A 24,466-nucleotide genomic window follows, 5' to 3' on the forward strand; every position below is an offset into this window, starting at 1 on the left:
CATCCTCAATCAGAAACAATTAAAGACATTCAGCTTACTTGGGGAACATCTTCATCTTCAGTTTTTTAGGTTTATGTTAAAGGAGCAGTTCAATAAAAAATAACAGTTCTGTTATCATTTCTCACTCCCATGTCTGTGGAACACAAAAGTAGAATTGTACTGGTTGCTTTTCCATTATTATTCCCTCACTGAGGCTTTCAAGCTTAAAAAAGAAGCAAAAATACCATAACAGTGTCACATAATGGTCCATAAGACTATAAGTCTTCTGAAGTCATATGATCGCTTTTTGTGAGAAATAAGATGTTTTCAACAATAATAATCTCCTCCACCAACACAAATTCAATTATTTTAATTGTATTCCATTAAAACACCACAAAACACAAACTGACTTACAACCATATTCATTTGTGTCATCAGCCGATTCCCTTAAAGCCCTACTGGCAGTCCATCAAACAGGGCACAGTATTTTTAAAGCTTGGAGCCCATTGTCTGATTTTTTTGGTCTAAGCGTTCTGAGCCAGGTCACTAAGGCAGAATGGAACATTTGATGAGGTAGGATCGATCTTGAGACCCTGTTGGTATTGTCGTATTGATCACCACCTTCCCCTCCAACCCCTCGAGGGATCTTTCTCCATTCCTCTCTCACTCCCTCACTACCTCACTACCTCACACACACACACACACACACACACACTTAGCTGCTTAGTGAACTTGGAGTCACAAAAGGCAAAGGTTTCTGGAAAACATTTTGGCTGAGAAATATCGAAATGGTCAGGAAAGAAATTTCAAAGTGAAAGCATGCAGCTCCACTCCAAGACCTAGCTAAATCTGTATTCAGTTTAGAAATCTCTGCACCACAGTTCTGCGTAGAGTCCAAACCACACCTGAACAAGAAGATCTGATATATGAGGTGGAAACGAAAATTACAGATGATACATGGAAATTACATTAAAGCAGCAAATCAGTTTGTTTTTTGTTTTATGATTACGATCATAGCTGTACCTTCATTCTTACAGCCATTTTTGCTCAGCAACTCCCTTTAACATAGCTACACCACTTTAATGTAATTAAACATTTGTTTTTTTTTTCACTATCAACTAGTTACAACAACATATAACAGCAACTCACATGGTACATATTTTAAAGCAGGGCTATGCAATTGGCGGCCCACCAATCATCTTCATCCGGCCCGGGGGAAGAGTCGCACACACGCCTCGTATTGTTTTTGCTCTAATTAGTTTGTCCACAAGGTGGCAACACTGGCCTGGTCTGTTGTTTCACAGCCAAAAAGAAAAGGAAGACACTCGTCCGACAAGCACTCATGTGAGGGGATTATGAGATATCCACACTTTAAATGAGTATAATTACCATGCTATCGGTCATGTCTTCTAGCGAGAAATAGCATATACTGGACAAAGTTGACTGGAGTTTGAAAGGCTGCACGTTCGATTTTCCACATATGCTGATGAGCTGCTTCAGTTATGTCGGTTATGTTGAAGTTTCTTGTAAATACGGTCTTAAATGATTCCTAAATGACTGCAAAATGTTGGGAGAAAAGCGAATGTGTGTGTCAGATCCGCATCAGGTTTTAAAGTGATAACGCTGCTTTTAAAGTGAAACCTGATGAAGTCGGTCATTGATGTAAATCAAAGAACAAAAGAAAAAGAAGAAATCCCTCCACTGCTCTAGTAGCTAATTAACTTTTGTATTTTGAATAAAGGCTAATTTATATTAATTTTATAGTTTATACATATACAATTTATAGTTTATTTGAAGACTGTTTTAAGTTCACTTTCATTTAAAGTTGTCATTTTTGACTATTAACACTTAATAGTTGAGCCTATTAAGTGTTAAAAATAATCGGTTTTAATTATATTGTAATGTTGAAAGGCTATAATTATTGGCTAAAATTGAGGGAAAATAGAGATAGAATTTAATAGAGATATCAGTAATATCGCTGGTATCAATGATACTGGCCTTCATTAAAAGTAGGCTACTTAGTAAAAAGATGCCATTAAACCTTATTTAAAATATACCATCTTTATTATATCTTCATAAATTTAGATGTTCAATGTGAGATTATGATAACATAAATATATGCATATGTAAATAATCACAATTAATTACATAAAAATGTGTAATTGATTAGTGTTTTTTTTTTTACAAAAAAAAAAAAAGACACTGGGATGACCGCCCCTACCCCCTATTTTCAATTCAATAATCTTGCCCTCAAATTAAACTAATTGAATAGCCCTGTTTTAAAAAGACTGATTAGTAGATAAATATTCCAGATGATCTTATGAGACACCAATAGCAGGATTTTCTTTCAATCCTGACTTTTTAGATCATTTAAAGAATGAAAAGGACAATATAACCATTGTTTAAATAAGAAATACAAATTTGCCATTTTTTTTTTCCGGACCAACATAACTGGATAGGCCCATAACACTGAAGCTATGAGTCCACAATAAAAAAAAATATGTACGAGTTTGAGACTCAGAACTGGACAATGTCTAAGACAGACTGCTTTCTCATCTCAAAGACTTACTGCACACTGTCCACATTAAGTAATATAAAAACCCTGTTGTGACATCACTCAAACATCAGTGCAAGGACAGCACTTCTTCTAACAACCCTCTACATTAAGAGTAAATCACTCGCATATGCAACTAAATCTTTACTCTGGGCAACTAAATGATGTCTAATATAAGCCAATGGCTAAAAAATTCTCAGATTTTACTCGCCAGTGTTTGAGTTGGATGCTAAGTAGATGTTCAGCACAGATATATTTTCACAAGCGAAAACTCTGAGTGCTTCAGAATTTCATTCTCAATCAAGGGATCTGTGATAATTTTTAGTTCATCGCAATGGATGCGCAGCGCACCTGCAGTTGACATACCGTAAACTCTAGTGTGAAGGCGCATGACAAAACGTTGCTTTCTCTCACACACACAAGAGCGAGAGAGAGAATTGCATACTACATGTAAACGATATTCTTTGTTGTAGTTTCCTGTCAAAATAACAGAGTTCCTTTGGATTTTTTCAGATTGTAAGAACTGCTAGGTTTTCTGGTAGTGGGCGGAACTAATTCGCAAACGGCAATTTCATTTGCTAGCACTCTCCTATAATCGTTCCCTGTTTTAATTTCAGCAAATAAGTTTGAGCGAACACACACAATTTGATTAATATTCATGAAGCAGCTCGTTAATCCTCAGTGCATTTTATATTGTTCTTATTAGTAGAATTCATATCATTATTATCTTATCAGTTTTTCCGTTAGTTTTTTCCCCCAATTGATTTCAGAGAAACACTGAATGACCAAAATAGCACCGCCACCAGTCCTTAGTTCAGTTAAAATGACTAATATGCATACATGGTTATCGAGTTTTAATTCTAAATAAAGTTATGTCATTTACCTGTTAACTGTCACACCGGCCCCTCGGTGGGACGTCTACATTTACTTCACTATATTACAATTAAATCCTAATCTAATCATGACAAACTATATATCCTTGGAAAAGTCTAAGACTCCTAAATATATATTTTACCAATCTTTTTTGTTAATAATTATGTAGGAAAAGTAATATATTAATGTATGGCAAGAGTGCACCTCAAAAACCTAAATCATAACAGGAGATCTGACCTTTGTCAAAAAAGTCTTCTTTGTTGCCTTTTTCTCTATCACACTTTAGAAATCATCAGAAATTATACATCACTTGAAAACTTAAAATCTCAAAATGCATCCTTTGAAACCCATTTTAAAATCAAACATTGCATTCCCATGAAAATGGTACATCAAAATCATGTTTCAAAATATTTTCAGTCATGAATTAAAAATTTTGGATCATGCACTTTCAAGTCTATGTTCAAAAATGTGAGTGACAGTTAAGAGGTTAAATAATACTTGATTATCATATTATAATGCTTTACTGACTGATGTTAAGAGTGTACTTTTACAGATATTTAAAATACAAAAATTAAAATAAATAACAAATCTTCCATTTTACAAACATATATAAGTCTGAGAGTAAACTAAGAAATTTACTAGCCAATGGCAATTCAATTGCCTAGGTGTCCGTAGAAGGTTGTCTCAACCAGTGATCCTCAAATCTGGATTGTGAGATTCACTTTCCAGCAGAGTTTAGCTCCAACTCTAAACAAACAAACCTAGTTGTGATTTTCTAATGATCCTGAAGACATTGATTAGCAAACTCAGGTGTGTTTGATTAGGGTTAGAGCTAAACTCTACAGGAAAGTGGTTCTCGCGAGCCAGATTTGAGGATCACTGCTCTTAACTGACAAGAGCAATTCTTTATTCAGTATCAGTTTTATAAAGCCAGGACTCACGGTACTTTGAGTGTAACTCCTCAATTTCTTCAGCTTTCTGATTCTTCGTAGTGACGATTAACTGTCAGACACAAAACATGAAAACAGTATAAATCTAAATGCTGGAGTTGCTTCCACAAATACACTTTCAAACAAGCTCAACCATCACAACAATTTATTTTATAAATAAAAATAAAATACAACAGAGACATACATATAGAAATCTATATGATGTTATATACACATTTATATATATATATATCTTTTTATTATAGAAATAAGAATCCATAGTAGCACATACAGGTTTTCGTTTATTCTCCAATTGATTCTTCATCCTCTCGTTGTTTTCAATTTCTTTGGCAATTTCTCCAGCTGTTAGAAAAAGCAAAATCATTAACTATAAAATACAACTACCTTTTCTGAAGATAACATGTAAATATATACAAATACCTAAAAATCCCACCCCAATACCTACAGTACCTATTTGGTTTTCTTGAATCTATTAAAGTACATAAAGGGATGATCATTCTCATATCATTCTGTATAACATGACCGTTAGGTTTTATTGTGGCATATAAGTCAGTTTGAGTTCTATAATTTATCAATTCTATCTGCCATTGTATATGACAAATCAGAACCCCACAGGTAGTGAGATAAAAATAAAAAAAAATAAAAAAACAAACCAATCCACACTCAAGCCCAGCTCTTAAACAGAAACCATGGTAACGCCAGGTGAATGAAAGAAAAATAGAAGGTTTCCTGCAAAACCTTTGACACCTCAATGAAGCGAGATAAATTCAGCTCTGAAAGGGTCAGTGAGAAGGGAAGCAGAAACTCAAACATAACTTGAGGGATGAAAGTACTGTATTTTTCCACCAGCCCTGTCATTTTTTTTTTTTGCCAGGGTCCCCCACAGGGTAACTAACTCCAGCACATAATTTACATTCCACCACCTACAATCACTGGAAAGAGCGAAACTGTGTTCAGTTAAACTCTTTCACCAGCAATACAGGATGGGCCAAAACATAGGCTAATTCATGTCATTCATCATTATGTTAGAAACACACATTTACATGAAACCCCAAACATGTTTTTCATTGCCTATAAGGCGATGTCTTCCAATTCAGCAAATATTTATTCATTTGTTCATTCAGTTATTGATCTCTGACGTTATACCTGATTTGGGCTTGAGTGCATCACACTGTGCATTATAAATCTGGGTGAATTCTTGGTGGCGTCGCACTAGCTGTTCTCTGCTGCCTTGAGCGGACAAGTGGCATTCTTTAAGCATCTTCTTGAGCTTTGGAACAGAAATCAAAGTGTACAAGAGCTTGGGCATCCCCTTTCGCCTTCCACCACTGAAACACAAACACATAAGCAAGTCACAGAGTCAATAAAAATAGATATCTTTTTAAATACAATTAATATAATACAGAAAAAAGTACATTGTCATTCAAAACAAATTTACAAAAACAATTCCTGAAATTATTCAGCCTTTGTATAAAGTATTTTAGCAGCAATTTTAGATTTGGGTTCTATGGTAATTTCACAATAAATTTGCACATCATATCCATAAAGAGAGAAAAGTAGCTACCTACCATGCAGCCCTCAGCAGTTTGAGTTTACTATATGTGACACTTAAAGGGTTAGTTCACCCAAAAATGAAAATTGTGTCATTTTTTTGGACAAAAATGTATTTTCGATGATTCAACAAATTCTAACTGACCCTCTGATGTCACATGTACTACCGTATTTTCCGGACTATAAGTCGCACTTCTTTTCATAGTTTGGCTGGTCAAGCGACTTATAGTCAGGTGTGACTTATTTATCAAAATTAATTTGACATGAACCAAGAGAAATTAACCAAGATAAAACATTACATATAAAACATAACAAAACATAGAGCACCCTCTCGCGGCTGTAGACGGTAATGTTTTCTCTTGATTCTTGGTTCTAAATAAATGCGACTTATAGTCCAGTGCGACTTATATATGTTTTTTTCCCTCGTCATGACGTATTTTTGGACTGATACGACTTATACTTAGGTGCGACTTATAGTCCAAAAAATACGGTACTTTGATTATGTTTATATTACCTTTCTGGACATGGACAGTATACCATACATACATTTTCAATGGAGGGACAGAAAGCTCTCGGACTAAATCTAAAATATGAAGATGAACGGAGGTCTTACGGGTTTGAAAGACATGAGGGTGAGTTATTAATGACATATTTTCATTTTTGGGTGAACTAACCCTTTAATGTCTCTTCAAAATTTAGATTTATACATCATAAACATCAAGCTGAAAAAATAAGCTTTCAATTGATGTATGGTTTGTTAGGATAGGATGATATTTGGCGGAGATACAACTATTGAAAATTTGGAATCTGAGGGTGCAAAAAAAATATCCAAATACTGAGAAAATTACCTTTAAAGTTGTCCAAATGAAGTTCTTAGCAATGCATATTACTAATCAAAAATTAAAGTTTTGATATATTTATGGTAGGAAATAAAAATAAAAAAATCTTCATGGAACATGATTTTTACTTAATATCCTAATGATTTTGGCATAAAAGAAAAATCTACAATTTTGACCCCTACAATGTTTTATTTTTTGGTTGGCTTTTTCTAAAAATATACCCCAGCGACTTCGGACTGGTTTTGTGGTCCAGGGTCACATATAGCATTAGCTATTGTAATTGCTTCAAGCATGGGCCGTGTAAATTATAAAGCTAATAGGTTGCCAACTTTAGCTGTCCAAAGAGTCAAACTGCGACCCTTTCCATCTAAACTAGTTATCTCTTGAGCCTGTGTTTTGGTTGTACTTCAGCCACATCCAAACGTGACGTCATTAATTAAAAAAGATCAATATTTCCAACAATGTTTTGAGTTACTGAATTATTGAGTTACCCTATCAGATGACATCATTTTGTAGAATTCAGTATGTACATCGTACATTTCAATGTGTACAACAAACCACATTCTCGGATTAATGCTCAAAGAGCTGAACAGTACAGTACAACCACAACAATGTTCTTCCTCAAGATGCATGCGGTTTTCATTTTTAATAGAGAGACAAAAGTTACATAATGTATGTTCAATAATATTCACTATGAATTCTTCCACCAATTAATATAGTCCAATAGCCATTTTTTGCCCATTATTCAATAAAAAGGTGCGGTACTATGCTAACTATGAAGTCATAACTTCATAGTTTTACTGTGTAGTTTGGGCAACTGTTGTGCTGGAAAGTAACTCATATCTCTGGCTAACTGAAACAGGTTCTCCTCAAGGATTTGCATGCATTTGGCTTAATCCATTTTGACCTTGATGCCAACAAACTTTCCAATTCCACCATCTGAAAAAGAAATCCTCCAAAACAAAATGCCACCGTGGCAGAGTAGGTGTTACCTGGTACTGAGTAGTCTTTTTCGCCAACCACAGCACTTTGGTTTCAGGCCAAAGAACTTTAACTCTTGTAAGACCAAAAAGAATTACTACCAAAATGGTTCAGGCTTATGAAATGGTTATAGTCCTATGGCTTTTACATGATTTAATGCCAGCCTATCTCAGAAAAAGCATTCTCCTAGACACTGACACTGTCACTGGTTTCTTGGTCAATTCTCTGAGAGATGTCCTTGTCTGGTTGTTCAGTTTGTTAGGATGGCATGATCCTGATTGTTGGCCGTATTGCCATTTACTTGTGTGATCTTTAGGGGATCACATCTTAAATAATTGTATCTTTCCCTGATATTCTTCATGAAATATATCATAAAAACAATTAAAGAAAGAAGAGGAAAGCTTATGAAACAGGCAAGAAAATGGCCTAAAAACACAGTCTTATCGGCATGATATAGTTCGCCACCCAAAATCGATATATAGTTCGATTTTGTTCTTCAAAATCTCTTCTTTTGTGTTCCACAGAAAAAGTGATAAAGGTTTGATTTGAGGGTAAATTATTATTAACATCTAATATTACAAAAAAAAACATTCAAAGGTGAAATTTACATCTCTGTAGCAGTAGTATGTCAGGATAGGCTTAAGGCCACAGGAATGCTGATGCATGCCCTCATTAATCATGTTACCCTCAAGGTGTCCAGTAAATGAAATCACCCTTTCTGTCAATCAGACACAAACCAAAATGTCGGCCCTTCAGAATTTCCCTAGGGTAAAAAAAAAAGAAGATGGATGAAAATAAGCTATAATCTATAGGGAAAGTTATTCAATAAGGATCTAGCCATTCTTTAACCACAAGTACTCTTCAGCTAATTTTCAAGTGCCCATAATTATTCACCACAGAAGAGTTCAAGTTTAAATCTGTTCAAGAAAAGTTGTTTCAGCAGCAATCAGTTTATTTATTACACTCCATACAACTAACTCAAACAAATGCGAGAATAAAAAAAATACATGGTTTTAAAGGGTCTCTGATTAGGTAGAAAAATAAACAATCTAGAAAGCGGAGATTGTCAGACATCTGAGCACACAATCTGCAATCTTAAGTTAATTAAATTATATAATACAGCAATTAGTTCTGCTCCATTTATTTGATTGGAGAAATTATGTTTCAAAATATTTGAAATGGTTTGTCGTTTGCATCACTCGCCTAGTCTGCATATGTTAAAAACTGAACATTTGATCCTGGTTCTGAAAAAGAGCAATCTTGATAACACCATTTTGAGCAATTATAGACCAATATCAAATCTTCCTTTTATAGGCAAGATTATTGAAAAGTAGTTTTTAATCAGCTGAACAAATACTTAAACTCAAATGGATACCTGGACAATTTTCAATCTGGTTTCCGACCGCATCACAGTACAGAGACAACGCTCCTTAAGATAATAAATTATGTTTGCTTAAATTCTGATTCTGGCAAAATATCTGTGCTGGTATTGCTAGATCTCAGTGCTGCTTTTGACACTGTTGATCTTAACATACTACTAGAGAGACTGGAAAACTGGGTCGGGCTTTCTGGCATGGTAATCAAATGGTTCAGGTCATACTTAGAAGGGAGAGCTTATTATGTGAGTCTAAGAGAGCATAAGTCTAAGTGGACGTCCATGACATGCGGAGTCCCACAAGGGTCAATCTTGCACTGCTCTTGTTTAGCCTGTATATGCTCCCACTAAGTCAAATAATGTGAAAGAACCAAATTGCCTATCACATCTACGCTAATACCAGATTTACCTAGCCTTATTGCCAAATGACTACAGCCCCATTGACTCCCTGTGCCAATGCATTGATGAAATTAACAGTTGGATGTGCCAGAACTTTCTTAAACAAGGAAAAAACTGAAGTCATTGCATTTGGAAACAAAGATGAAGTTCTCAAGGTGAATGCATACCTTGACTCTAGGGGTCAAACAACTATTATTGTGATTATTATTATTTTATTTTATGTAAAGCTCTTTGAATTACAATTGTGTATGAAATGTCCTAAATAAATAAACTTGCCTTGCCTTAGATCTAGATTGATATATATCTAGATATATTGTGTCTGAAATGTCAGTTATTCTGTATTAACTTATTTTTATTGAACTTCTGCATTTAAGCAACTTCAAGTAATAACTTGTTAAAAACTAAAAGAGTCTGATTTTGAATAACAGCAGGTCAACTAACAGACAGTGTTTCCTTTAGACAATCAGATAAGACAATCTGTACTGTAAAACTTCATTTTGTAATATTGCGTTATGGGACAAATATTCTCCATACCTTCTCAATCCCTCCTTCTTATCGTCTCTGTTCAAGCACATATCCAGATGTTTATTAATGTGCTGTTCGGACACACCTACTCCACAGACAGGACATTCCACTGCAACACACATTATTAAAAATAATTGCTTATTATAACCAGTGTTAAGCCCCTCCTATTAAAATCTCCAGAAAACATGCACAAAAGTGTTTAAAAGGGGTTCCCCACTATAAAAGAAAATTACAACAACTCACTTACTGTAAAGAAAACAAATCAGAGTGCAAACCATTAAAAATGCATCAAGGGATAATCTGTGTAATAGACTGATATAAAAATCCATTACTTTTAACATTTAGCTAATATACATGTTTATTTCTAACATATAACTGCAACAAAATATCACATAGTGCACATCACCTTTAACCTGCAGCTTATTTTGTGATGTGGAAGGGAAAGCAGTTACATCCATCTTTTCGTCTTTCACCATTCCCCTTGTATCTTCCGCATTTTCTTGCTTGATGTTGTCTAGCTGTTGAATACACACCTCAACACGTTCCAATTTGACTGGCATGTGACCCTCAAGACTTGTTTGGGTCCATGATGAGGGAGTCACAGGGGTCTTCTTCTGGAAAAAATGACTGAGGGTGATTGCTTCCTTTTTGAGGCCCTTCTGTTTTGCTGCTTTGCCTTTGATCACAATAGCCGGGGTTTCAGGTGAAATAGGGGGTGATTCCAAATTTGAGTGACACAAAGTTTGCCTGGTTAGATGAGAAAGATATGTATAGTCTTTCATTTGATTTGCATTTATTTGAACACAAATTCAGTAAAAAAAAAAAGAAAAATGTTTTCTGGTTTAGTATACTTTAAAAATAAGTTTATTTCTGTGATGGCAAAGCTGATTTTCAGCAGCCATTACTCCACTCTTCAGTGTCACGTGTACTTTCAGAAATCATTCTGATATGCTAATTTGGTGCACAAGAAACATTTATTATTATAAATGAGTGAGTCTGTGTGCCAGCAGACATGCAAGGACAAAAGGGGCTTCCAAAACTTTTGCACCATGTGGTGTTTGTGAGGGACATACAACATGTAATATCAAAGACACAAAAATATTCTTGAAAAACAAACTGGGCTAAGGAGGACAAAAAAAATGAAGTTGTTTGAGCCACTATGGTGACAATTTTTCAGCAAAGTGTTTTTGACAGCAAAACTGTGCTGCTCTTTACAACGTGTAAGCCTTCGAATATCTCCGCTTCCCTACTGAGGGAGAGTGAGAGACGAAATAGTGAAAAATAATTTTAGGGGAGGACAGAAGGGCAGAAGGAGTGCATAAAGAGAAAGCAGTACATAAAAGGTAGTGATAGAGAGAGAGGGAGAGAGAGTGAATGCAGGCAAGCACCTGTCGGTTTCGCAATTCCAGTGGAAATGTGGAAAGCCAACAAACGCATAGAGTGGCTGTGAGGCCATTACAGAGCCATAAAGTGAAGTCAATGAGGTGTGCAAACACTACTTTCCATATTGAAACCTTTTATTTCTCTTTGTCTGCCCGTTAGTCCTCATATACGCACACAAAACAAAACACTTTAGAAAAAAGAACAAGAAACAAGGTGTCCCAATCTGTATTAAAACAGCTGTGACCATTTGGGGTCTATGTTATCATCTGAATGGTGGTGTCAGTTTTAAATACATCTGGATAAAATAAAAAATGTGTCCATCATCATTTTAGGCTGCAAAGCAACAAAATGTGATTAATTTGAAGAAGGATGAATCTTTTCTATACCCACTGTACACACTCTGAAAGCTCTACTTACAGGATGGCACCATGACTAAGGTTATTGAGCAGCAGAAAGTTATTAACAAATGAGCCAATGAGAAACAAAATTTAACCAATATTTAAAGATCTATTGAAAACAACAGATGCAATAATAATGCAAACCACACGGTTTATACCGTGTTGAAATCTACTTGAAATATCACAAGCACATATCAAAGAGGTTTATGTAGAAGTCTTAATGACAAAGCAGCAAAAAAGAAAATACAGCATGGCCTTTAAAGGATCCTAAAGAGGGTGGAAAAGATGTGATTACATTGTAATTTTTTTTTTACTATATTCGATATATATCTCAATATGTTTGCATTTAAATAATAAAAAAAAACTGGGGGAAATAATTAAACTGGGATAAGTATTTTTTTGGTTTTCAAGTTTTTAGCTAAGAACACAAGTCTGTATGTCTACTTTCTCTGGTTTAAGAGAAGCTCTGTGGCATAAAACTATGTTCCTAAAAACCCTCTCAGATGGGGAGCTATTTGATGAAGCACATAGGTATTATATATATATATATATATTTTTTTTTTTATATATATATATACAGTACAGACCAAAAGTTTGGAAACATTACTATTTTTAATGTTTTTGAAAGAAGTTATATTATGTAATATTGTGAAATATTATTACAACTTAAAATAATAGTTTTCTATTTGAATATACTTTTAAAAAAAAATTATTCCTGTGATGCAAAGCTGAATTTTCAGCATCATTACTCCAGCCTTCAGTGTCACATGTAACATCCAGTCTATCACATGATCATTTAGAAATCATTCTAATATTCTGATTTATTATGAGTGTTGGAAACAGTTCTGCTGTCTAATATATTTGATGAATAAAAGGTTAAAAGAACTGCATTTATTCAAAATAAAAAGAAATTCTAATACTATCACTTTTTATCAATTTAACACATCCTTGCTGAATAAAAGTATTGATTTTATTTAAAAAAAAGAAAGAAAAAAAATTTACTGACCCCAAATTACTGACCAGTAGTGTATATTGTTATTATAAAATATTTATATTTTAAAAACATAGCTTTTATTATCATTTAATGAAATAAAATGTTATTTAAACATTTTATTTTATTATTTTTATTTTATTATTTTTACATAGTAAAAAATTTTTTTTACTTTTTATTCATCAAAGTATCCTAAAAAAGTATCACATGTTCTGAAAAATATTAAGCAGCAGAACTGTTTCCAACTTTGATAATGAATCATCATATTAGAATGATTTCTAAAGGATCATGTGATAATGATCCTAAAAATTCAGCTTTGCATCACAGAAATAAATGCTAATTTAAAGTATAATAAATTTAAAAACAATTATTTTAAATTGTAATAATATATCACAATATTATGTTTTTTTCTGTATTTTTGATCAAATAAATGCAGGCTTGATGAGCAGCAGAAACTTCTTTCAAAAACATTAAAAATAGTAATGTTTCCAAACTTTTGGTCTGTACTGTGTGTGTGTATATACACACACACACAGTACAGACCAAAAGTTTGGAAACATTACTATTTTTAATGTTTTTGAGTGCAAATCCCGCCCTGCAGCTGATTCTAAAGTTTTCAAAAGGCATCACGCGAGTGTGAACATTACTACAACTAGGAAAAATACGACCGTAATTCAAATGCAGCTCCCACCTACATTTAAACAGACCTTTGCTCTTAATTCCGATCGGGCCAACCCAATAACGAAATCTGAGCAGGTCTAAAAACTGAAACTGTTGTTGCTGCACTTTACACTTTGGAAAAGTTATATATATATATTTATAAATATGAGCAGGCCTACAAGCTGGGATTGGTAATGCTGCACTGTAATTATAGTTATTTATTTATATTTTTCATTATATTTTATTATGTGATATTGATTTGAGACAGAGTATTGTATTTAGTGGAGAACTTTGCAGCATTATTTTATTAAAAAAGTATTTAAAAAAAAAAAAAGTGTAAACAAATTGTTAAAAAAAGTTTATAGTAATAAACAACCTGCAGTTTAATGTTTGCATTTCTTTCCCTTACTGTACCGGAAATGAACCGAACCGTGATTTTTGCGTACCGTTACACCCCTAATATATATATATATATATATATATATATATATATATATATATATATACTGTAAAAAATTGCTGTAGTTTCTACAGCAAAATTTTACTGAATTTTTCTGTATAAACATTTTACAAGATGCAGCTGTAATTCACAATGCATTATGGGTCAAATAAGGTTTTACAGTTGTTAACAGTATATTTCCACGTCAACTGTAATTCATTTACAAGAAGCAGGTGTTGTCACTGTAGTTCCTGCTTTTTACACTAACTTACTGTAGTGTGGCATTATGGGATTGCGCGCGCATCATTCAAATCTGAAACCCAGCCGACTGGAGCAGCCCGAGAACGATTGAAGATTAGAGGCTTTATTCATAATTCCTGGTAAGTTCACTTAAATATACTAGAGAAATATATCCTTTTTATATTTATTTGGGTATATACTTATAATGTATAAGCGATATCATGTCACAATGAATAACCTCCTATCCTGATATTTAGACAAGTGGTCTTGGTAACTTCTGTGCAGTACTGGGAATTGCTATCATAGCATAGTTAGGCCAAATTTTCTATTTTTGGAAGTTACATTTTCATATTGAGAGCATTTAAAGTAGTGTTTTTATCATAAACTTTTATCATAAAGCCCAATGCGAACGATTGTCACAGTAACTACTATCTGTCGAAATAACTGACGAACAGCAAAATATGTGAAATTTCATTTGTTTATATGTGTTCATTTTTTTATGTGTTCAACTGTCCCATATTGACGTGACGCCTTACTATAATAAGTGAAAGACATCTTTATATGCCCGACTGAACAAGTTAGCCTGATTAAAAAAATTAAAAAAAACTGAAAAAAACTGGGGACTGAGGAAGCATCGAAACTCGAGACTGATTCTGATTATATTAACGTTTCATTCAACATCAAAACAAGCTTAATGGCACACATAAACTCACAGAAAATACATGAGGTAAATGTTTAACTGTTGAGATTATTTATAACATATGATATATAAGTAGCATCACAAGTGAGCTTTTTTCGTGAGTATCACGATTGCAAATACATAGTTCAATAAACAATTAGTTAACAAGTCACTTACTTCTTTTAGACACAATATTAACTGTTGTTCTATTTCACCAACGAAAATAGTTCCAAACAAAGACCAAAGCAAAACTATTTTGGTCATCCTCAAACAAAAACTAAGCAGTGTTTTTGCTGAATGATTCAGCTTTGTGAACGGATTGGTTCAATGAATGACTCAGTTGATTCACTCATTAAGTTATTCGCTGCCACCTAATGGCGGTTTAGTTTCACGTTTAAAAAGTATCATTGCATTTTTCCAACATTTATTAATTGTATTTTCAAAAATTAATTTAAAACATTAATGTCATTACACAGTTGTAATGTTGCACTGTAAATTATTTAATTTGATTGGTGGTACAGTTCTACAATGTAATATTATAATTTATAATAGGTTGTTTATTCTAAAATATATGCCTTTTTGAGTGTTAATTTTGGTCTCATTTATGTAAATGCTTTAAAGAAATCACAAGATTATTTTCTTTATTTCTTGTAGGTGCAAAGAATAGCAGCTGATGTGGAGAAATGTTTGATGCTTCAAGAATCTGAAGCTGATTTTATTAGGTAATGTATTAATTCTTTAAACAATTTGATAAACTTTTAAGTTAGATTACATTTTATATTGAAATACTACATTGTAGGTTACATTATTGCTTATATTTCTTAATTTCAGGTCCACCCAGTGGCTTTTGACTATTTAAGGGTCAGATGGTTGTGAATTCATACCTCAACTTGTAGCTGGATTTGGAGTCTTATTACAACTTCAGTCTGGCGTCCCGAGAGCAGGCATCTTTTGCACACTTGATTTTTTTTTAAAGGTAACAAGTTTTACTTAAGTAATTTCATTTGCGAAAAAGGTTACTTATAAAGGGTTACTCCACCCCATAATGACAATTTAGTCAATCACTGTTAACGTGATTAACAGTGATTAATGTCATTTCAAACCAGTAAAAGCTTTGTTTGTCTTCAGAACACAATTTAAGACATTTTGAATGAGAACCGGGAGGCTTGCGTCTGTCCCACTGACAGCCAAACAATTAACAATGTCTAAGCCCAGAAAATTATGAAAAGCATCATCAGAATAGTCCATCTGCCATCAGTGGTTCAACTGTAATTTTACGAAGCTACAAGAATACTTTTTGTATGCAAAGAAAACAAAAAGAACAACTTTATTCAACAAAGCTGGTATTTTTGTTTTCGTTCAAATCAAAGCGTAAATAAACATAGAAAGCCTGTCCATGTGACCCAGCTGACACAGTTCAACAGATACTCGCCAAAATGGCGCTACACTGATGCGTAGAGGAGGCAAATTGATGAATAAATCGTTATTTTTGTTTTCTTTGCATACAAAAAGTATTGTCGTCGCTTCATAACGTTACTGTTGAACCACTGATGGACTATTCTGATGATGTCTTTCATACTTTTCTGGGCCTTGACAGTTGTATTTACTTGGCAGTCAGTGGGACAGTCACAATCCTCCCAGTTGCATCCAAAATATCTTAAATTGTGTTCCGAAGACGAACAAAGCTTTTACGGGTTTGGAACGACATTGAGGTAAGTGATTAATGACAAGATTTTCATTTTGGGGTGGAGTAACCTTTTAAGTACTGGTAAATGCTGATTGTATTGTATAAGTGGCATTTTGATATTTATTTTATTGAGCTAGTTTCATTCAATACTTAACTTTATCCTGATGCTTTTGCTTGTTTTTATGTGCAGATGTTTTCTTGGAATCACAACACTCACTGGATACAAGACGGACACATGGAGGCAAAACAAGTGGAAAGCTCTCAGAGAAGAGGGACAACCCTTATTGTGTGCTTCATTTTTATAGAAAGTTAATGTTCTACTCTGAGTATGGCTTATTTTTTTTAACATATATTTGTAGTTATTTGTGATGCTATGTTATTTTCATGATAAGATTTTAACTGTTGAAAGACTGACATTTTTATTTTAACAGTAAAAGCCTTGCAATGTCTTTCTGTCAGTTTTAATAAATACTTATTTGCAACATCATTGACTTCATTCATTTTTATTCATTTGTAAATAGATAGAGCTCATGATAATGCATTTATATCTGTATTTTATAGTTTACTGTTAAATTATTCTTTAAAGCAGTTTCATTGTTAAATTATTACAACATCATATTGTATTTAGGGGTATTTACAGGATTTTATTGGCAACTTTTGTTGCCAGTTAAATACTGTAATTTAATGAAATCACAAATAAATGCTGTAAAATATATTTACAGGATTTTATTGGCAACTTTTTTGCCAGGTAAATACTGTACTTTAGTGAAATTACAAAATATTGCTGTAAAATAAACTACAAGTTAAATTCAATGTTACTGTAAAAAATACTACAAACTACTGTATTTCACATACAGCAATTAACTGTAATTTGCTTTGCAGTAATTTCCTGAAATCCATTTTACAGCAATTAACATCATTTTTACAGGATTGTATTGGCAACTTTTTTGCCAGTAAAATCCTGTAAATTCTACAGTACATTTTTTACAGTGTATATATTAGGGGTATATTATATATATATATATATATATATACACACACACACACACACACACACACACACACACACACACACACACACAAGTCCTCTTCTACACTCTCTCTGTCTACAAGGTGAAATTGTGGCCTAGTGGTTAGAGAGTTTGACTCCTAACTCTATGGTTGAGCAAGGAACCGAACCCACAACTGTTCCCCGGAGTCCACAGCATAAATGGCTGCCCACTGCTCCGGGTGTGTGTTCACGGTTTGTGTGTTCACTGCTGTGTGTGTGGAAGGGTCAAATGCAGAGCAGGAATTCTGAGTATGGGTCACCATACTTGGCTGTATGTCACTTTCACTATATTATGAAAACCGGTAAAACAAATGAAAAATATTATAAAAGTCACATTCCTATTAATAATTACACGTCATAGTCTATGTTTCTCTATTCACACAACAGCAATTGAGTTAGTGCATTTATACAGCGACCACAATCGCAAACAATACAGTCGAGATCTCATGACAGAACACAGACCGGCTGAAAGACGCTTTCATTTAGATGCTAAACTCCAGCTTGTTTGTTTTTCAGATCATCTGCGGCGGCGCTTCCGCAATGAAGAGCTAGCGTTTGCGTGTGCATGGTTGCCAGATTGCTTAAAATAATCAAAACACCAGGACGAAAATTTATCTATGTAACAGCGAAGCTCTGATACGGGTATTTTAACTCTTGATATCTGGCAACCGCACTCATGAGAGTTCGCGTAGCAGAGGAGTGTAGAGCAGTCCGCGATAACATGTTTCCTTTTTTGGACGTTTTGCGCGTTCTTTTGGGAAAGTATGCTTGAATTTGAATTATTCTAATATTTTAGCTAATATTCGATATATCGCCCAGCCCTACGTGATTGTACTAACTAAATTTTATAAACTGTCCTGATTTTTTGGCCTTTCTTCAGTAACACTTTTAAAAATCAACTGCAGTCTTGCAACTACAGGCATAACTACCAACCCAGTCAAGAGAGACCATGAAAAAAACCTCATGGACACCCTCACAAACCAAAGAAAATACGGTCTACTTTCAGTCCCCCAAAGCACTTCTTTGAATCCAGTAAGGCAAACAGAGCACACTAAGAAAATGTATTGCTATAGAGAACCAAATACGTTATATAACCACCAGCAGGATCCAGCTGAGAAAACAGGGCAAAGTGGTCGAACTACAGTTTTGGAAAGGTTTATAAAGAATAGGCGTGACTGAAGAGTATATCATTCTGAGTTTAAAACCAAATATATATAAGATTTAAAAAAAAATCTGAATTGCAGTAGTTCAATACGTGGTCATCACCTTAATAAAGCCTATAAGGGCAGAAAAAAACGGACTTTCCCAGTTTGTATGGAAGTTAAATTTTCTGAAAACTTTGATCTCTTTAAAAGCTCTCTGATCTTCCAACAGCAAGAAAAGGATGAGTAGGAGACAATGAGCTTGCAACAGCAGTAGCTCAGATGAGTCGATAATCAGACCTGGAAAACAAGGCTAATTGCACTCACCGAGACCAAGAAGCTTTATAATATCGGAAAAAGCTATTCATTAGCATTCCCATTCAACTCAATGACAGTTTCCCAGCTGGATCATATCTCTGTATTGTTTGGCCAATTTGCCATATCCAATATATATCTCGGTAGTTTTGTTTTTGTATTAAAAAAAATCTGTATTTAATATCTATTTATTTCACTTACACCCAATGTTGTCCAATAAAACAATACATATTAAAGGCTATGAAAACAAATAAAGTTAATGTAACCATGTAAGCCTTTATATTATGTGCAAAAAAGGGTTACAATCAAATTTCATTCAAAAATTTTAACATTACACTCTAAAAACAAGAATAAAGCTTTTAAAGCAGAAGTTAAATTCACGAAACTAAAAATTTAAATAAATGAGTTGTGTTTTGATTATCCCATTGTGTTTTGATTATCCTATTCTCTTTACAGTCAGTGCTATCATAAAAATAGACGTGTGTGTGTGTGTGTATGTGTACGTGCGTGCGTGCGTGTGATTATAATTATAGCGCTCCTATTTAATTGAGCTCTGTCTGTTTGGTGCGCATGCGCGAGGCGGTGCTCATTCACTGAAGTTTAGCGGAGAATCCTAGAACGGAAGGCTATCTAATTGCGATTTTTGACAGATATTGCAATTGCGATTTGATTTGCAATTTTAAATTTGCAAAGTCATGCTTCAGCTCAATATTGTCAATATCACAGTATGAGTATCATTACTCTGCTGAAAAAAAAGAAATTCTTACAGTTTCCATTAAACCATTACAAAATTCCTTTTTGTTTTAGGCATTATTACAATAGGAATTACTGTTGTTCTATTGGTTGACATCTGCCATATTACATCTCACCAACAGAATCCATCAAATAGACACTATTATAGTTTACATGAAAACTAACACAATTCCCATTATAACCCTGAAATCTATTCAATTGTGTTTTGGGAGGAGTTCTATATATTTTTTCATTTTATTTTTCAGCAGGCAAGATTATAATGGTATAACTACTTTTACAGAATTAACTTAATTACTGAATTTCACTGCAAAGATTTTGTTTATTTTTTATAAAAAGAACTGTATTTCTTTAGTCAATTATTAAATTATTACATATGTTACAAGTCGAAAATGTGCTGAATGTTTAATTTCATCTAAGTGGTATTAGCAAGCAGTTAGACTGAATTTACATTCGTTTTAAACGTGGAGCCAGGCGCGAGTCGACGCAGGTTGCGCATGTGCATCAAGCCTCATCCATACTGCCAGATGCACTTGTGGAGAGGTACAGGGCAGCGCACGAATATAGCCGAGGGTTATGAAACAGGCTGCTTGAATGCAGCAAGTTTGAACGGCTTGTCCGTGATGCGGGATTCACACCGTGTGGGGTAGAGAAGAGCTAGTATGAGTAGCATTCAGAGACATGGTCTGTGTGTGCGGTCTTCTGAATTGGGAATAGAGAACATGCATTATAAACTTATTTCAAATGAATCTGTTGGGGAGATATAATGTGTAAGATAACGTTCATGTACTAACAAAACATCTAAGAATGTATCTTTTATTCTCCAGTAGTGAACACGGAACCGATAAGGGAGCTCTTGATTATTAAATCATGCATTGTTACGTAGCTCTTGCAAATTACCTTTTTTGATCATTGGCTGTCGTTTCAAAGCTTCAGTTACATAACATTTTTATTTTAATTTGCCTAATTTGATCTGACCCTTTAGATGCCATAATCCCACTCTGTCTCTCTCCCGCTTTCCGTTTATTTTTTTTGGTGGGTGTTCACGCAGTTGGCTAGAGCATTGCTGATTGGGGAGAACAAGGTGCGCTCACTCTATTGGCTAGTAAGGCTGCCACTCAAGGCTGGCTGTCATGCATATGCTCTGGAACACCGTAATATCACATCCACATCACAGGCTTTTGCAATTAGCAAATCGCAACATTTCAACTCGCGATTGCCATTCGATTTCGATTAATCGCACAGCCTAAGTTATGCATTCAGGAAGACAGCACATCTCAAACGCAGTAAACAGTGTGAGTAGCCTGTCTCTCAGTCAGAGGCACACGCAGCCTTTCTGTCTGAGCATATGACGGGCAGAGCAGCTTAAACTACTGGGAAACAAAAATATAAACTATGTCTTACCAGTTTTTAAACGTCTTAATATGAAGCTTGTCATATGTTAAGAACAAATTGGATTAAGCACTTTCTCTGCAGCAGCTCAGTCTGTGTCCTCGCTATATTTTCAGATGTGCTCATATTAAACTACTGTATATCGATATAAATGGTATGTTGTTGCCTCATAACGAATCGCTTATAAAGAAAATATCGAAATATCATACAAACACGATATACCGCCCAGTCCTACATAAACATATGAACGTAATATCACAAACAATTATTATATCCAAGATACACTGGCCAAAGAAATGTAAAATAAATGCAATGCTGTATCTATATCAAAAGCCTTAATAACTGTCCCCAATGTCCTAAAATATGACACATGCCTTTGACATCATAACTTGGAGAAACAGGAAATTAAAACACTGTCCCATCTCTCTTCATCCTGATGGCCATCTGTTACTCCACCAACCAACTATATTAGGCACATTCAGACAAAACAGAGAAGACTGATGGCACCTTAAGAGACTAAATTAAAAAACAATATCGCAAATAAAATCTACTGTGTAGTGTGTGCTCTATTTTACATTGAATCTGAGGTACACACTTGGGAAAATACTTAATATAAGATACTTTAGGTAAGGTGAAGACTTTGTAATACTGTATGTCTGTATGTGTACAGTCTGAGAACTTAAGACCGTTTGAACAGAAAACCAGCCAAGCAGCTTCTGCAGCAGGTAAAGTATGCCAAAGAGATAAAACCCAAATACTGGGGTTAAAAAAAATCCTGAATCTCATGGCAGGCATTACAAAACTAGCAAACTTCACCTGTTTTTTGCATTAAATTTGAATTAATTACTTTTTCTTGTTGAGTTTTATCCCTACTCATTAACTAACCACCATTGACTTTCTATAAGACTGTTATTCAGACCCACGCATAATTGGCAGCCACAGAACTTCTCAGAAAGCTTTTAATTAATCACAATTCATCCACAAAGTGACAAAATACAAATATGTGAGTTTAACACATTTACCATGTTTAAAACCCTTTTGCAGAATTCCATATAAGCCCCCCCCCCCAATGCAATATACAAAAAAGTCTGCAGAATTCATACTGTATAGGTCCTGTATAGGTTTATTTCATGTAAATACATGAAATAAATGCTCATATTTTAAACAGATAAAAACTTTACCTTGCTGCTTGAAAGCTCTGAACTAAGTCATCTAATAATCTGTTGTTCCTCAGGTCTTGTTCTGTTGATGGCTACAAGGAGAATTGAACAAAGTTTAATGAAAACATATCAGCATATTAGAATGATATGCTAAAAAATGTAGTAAACTGCAATAGCAGCAATGTTTATATATAGCAGCCAAAAGTTAATAATTATGCTTCCCAAGGCTGCATTAATTTGATAAAAAATACAGTAAAAATAGTAACCTTGTAAAATATTGTTACAAGTTAAAATATTTTTTTTCTATTTGAATATATTTTGCAATGTAATTTAATCCTGCGATTGCAAAGCTGAATTTTCAGAAGCCATTACTCTAATCCTCAGTGTCACATGATCCTTCATAAATTATTCTAATATGCTGATATGTTACTCAGTTGTTTTTGGTGGTTAAAAATTAGCATTAAAAATTATTAATGTTGAGAACAAAGTTCATTAAACAGTATTTACTAGAAATACATTTTTGTATTAAATATCTTTACTGTCACGTTTGACCAATTTGTGCAAGCTTCCTGTATTATAACAAGAATATTTTTTTCTTAAAAATATTAAGCAGCCAAAGCTGATTCCACATTGATAATAATAAATAATGTTTCTTGAGCAGAATCAGCATATTAAAATTTATTTCTGAAGGATCATGCAACACTGAAGACTACAGAAAAGTCTGTTAAATTCATCTTTGCCATAATATTTCAAAATATTACTGACTTAACTGATTTATTTCGCTCACTCCTCATATCATATAATATATGTGTGTGTGTGTGTGTGTGTGTGTGGAGGGAGAGAGAGAGAAAAAAGAGAGATTTATCAACTTGACATACAAAGTAAAATCCCCATCCATAGGAGGATTATTGGAATATCTGACAGGAAGTTTTGACAGTCATGTTAATATTATTTACTTACCAAGTTACAAACAGGACACAACAACTTATAAGAGAGAAACTTCCGTATGCACAGAGAACAAACTGTTGGAAAAGCACAAAAAAAGAAGCAATGACTTTGTATCTGAAAAGCAATTATCGCACGTTAAACATTATACATGTCAGATGGTTATAAACTGAACTGTAAATGTATACGTACAATTGTGAGAACACTCGGTCATCATGGTGATGTTGAAAAAATCAAAGCAGATAGGACAACGAAGGAGAGTGTCTATGCTCTGATACAGACAAAAATAAACAAGATCTGATGTCACCGAATCTGGGAATATCCAGATTTATGACTAACTTACTGGATATCTATAACACTGTCATACGTGCTTATTGCTGTATAAAACCATTCAGTACATTTTGATCAATATCAGGACAGCTGTGAATGTAAACAAAGAACATAATGAAATCGTGAATCGATTTTATGTTATGTCAATAAAACAACAACTGAAGTAACAGTGTAAAATCGTTGATTTCTGCTTTGGCAAACGAGTTTATAAAACTATATTATACATATGAGTGGCAAAAAAACAATGGAATCAGATAATCATGTTTCAACTGGAGACTTAAAGTTGAATAAGAGCAAAGAGAACGTACTTTGAGACATGACAGGTTCGGCGGTAAGTCCACTTCTTTTAACTGAGCCATTTTGCAAACCCCTGTGATGTTATTTATTTAAATGAAATAGGAAAATTAATACAACTCTAACTTTAGCTCCAGATAGCAACAATAAACTCCCGCGCATGGCTAAACACTTCCTACAATCGCGTCACTTCCGGTTGAAACACGTAACAACAATATGACTCAACGTTTACAAAAAATACCATGGAATTTAACCAAGAGTTGTTCAATTATAGTTCATTTTTTATTTATTTATTTATCTGAATCAAAAAAAAAAAAGGAAAAAAATATTTCAAGTGCAAGTAGCAGCACTTTATTGACTAACTAATTTAAACTTGTTGCTATGAGGATGAAAAAAAATTAATAAACATTACATTACATTTAATAAACATTATCCATCCAATGAAGTGCAAAATTCAAGGTACAGGTAAAAAAAAAAAAAAAAAAAACTGTACAGCAATTTTCTTTATTTGAATACAGTTCATTGCCCCGTATTTTTACAGTGTTTATTTTTATTTATTTATTTATCTTTGTCTTCTATTAAAT

At 33.8% G+C, this 24,466-nt stretch overlaps 1 protein-coding gene across 2 annotated transcripts in view; it reads right to left on the reverse strand.

Moving 5' to 3' along the window:
* The window catches only part of LOC132151685 (E3 ubiquitin-protein ligase RAD18-like), a 49,708-nt gene extending 25,622 nt beyond the window's left edge, over nt 1-24,086 (reverse strand). Inside the window, exons 1-9 of one of the 2 annotated variants that reach the window (XM_059559976.1) lie at nt 23,897-24,086; nt 23,451-23,529; nt 23,274-23,335; nt 22,335-22,405; nt 10,433-10,773; nt 10,036-10,135; nt 5,503-5,684; nt 4,628-4,698; nt 4,348-4,408 (exon numbers count right to left, since the gene is read on the reverse strand). In XM_059559976.1, the coding sequence (XP_059415959.1) occupies nt 4,348-4,408; nt 4,628-4,698; nt 5,503-5,684; nt 10,036-10,135; nt 10,433-10,773; nt 22,335-22,405; nt 23,274-23,335; nt 23,451-23,529; nt 23,897-23,947 (1,018 nt within the window). In that variant the 5' untranslated portion in view covers nt 23,948-24,086. The remainder of the gene's footprint in view (nt 1-4,347; nt 4,409-4,627; nt 4,699-5,502; nt 5,685-10,035; nt 10,136-10,432; nt 10,774-22,334; nt 22,406-23,273; nt 23,336-23,450; nt 23,530-23,896) is intronic. The other variant, XM_059559977.1, reaches the window with a different exon arrangement.
* Nucleotides 24,087-24,466: the final 380 nt, after the last annotated feature.

This window comes from Carassius carassius, chromosome 10, assembly GCF_963082965.1.
Source record: "Carassius carassius chromosome 10, fCarCar2.1, whole genome shotgun sequence".
Taxonomy (NCBI): domain Eukaryota; kingdom Metazoa; phylum Chordata; class Actinopteri; order Cypriniformes; family Cyprinidae; genus Carassius; species Carassius carassius.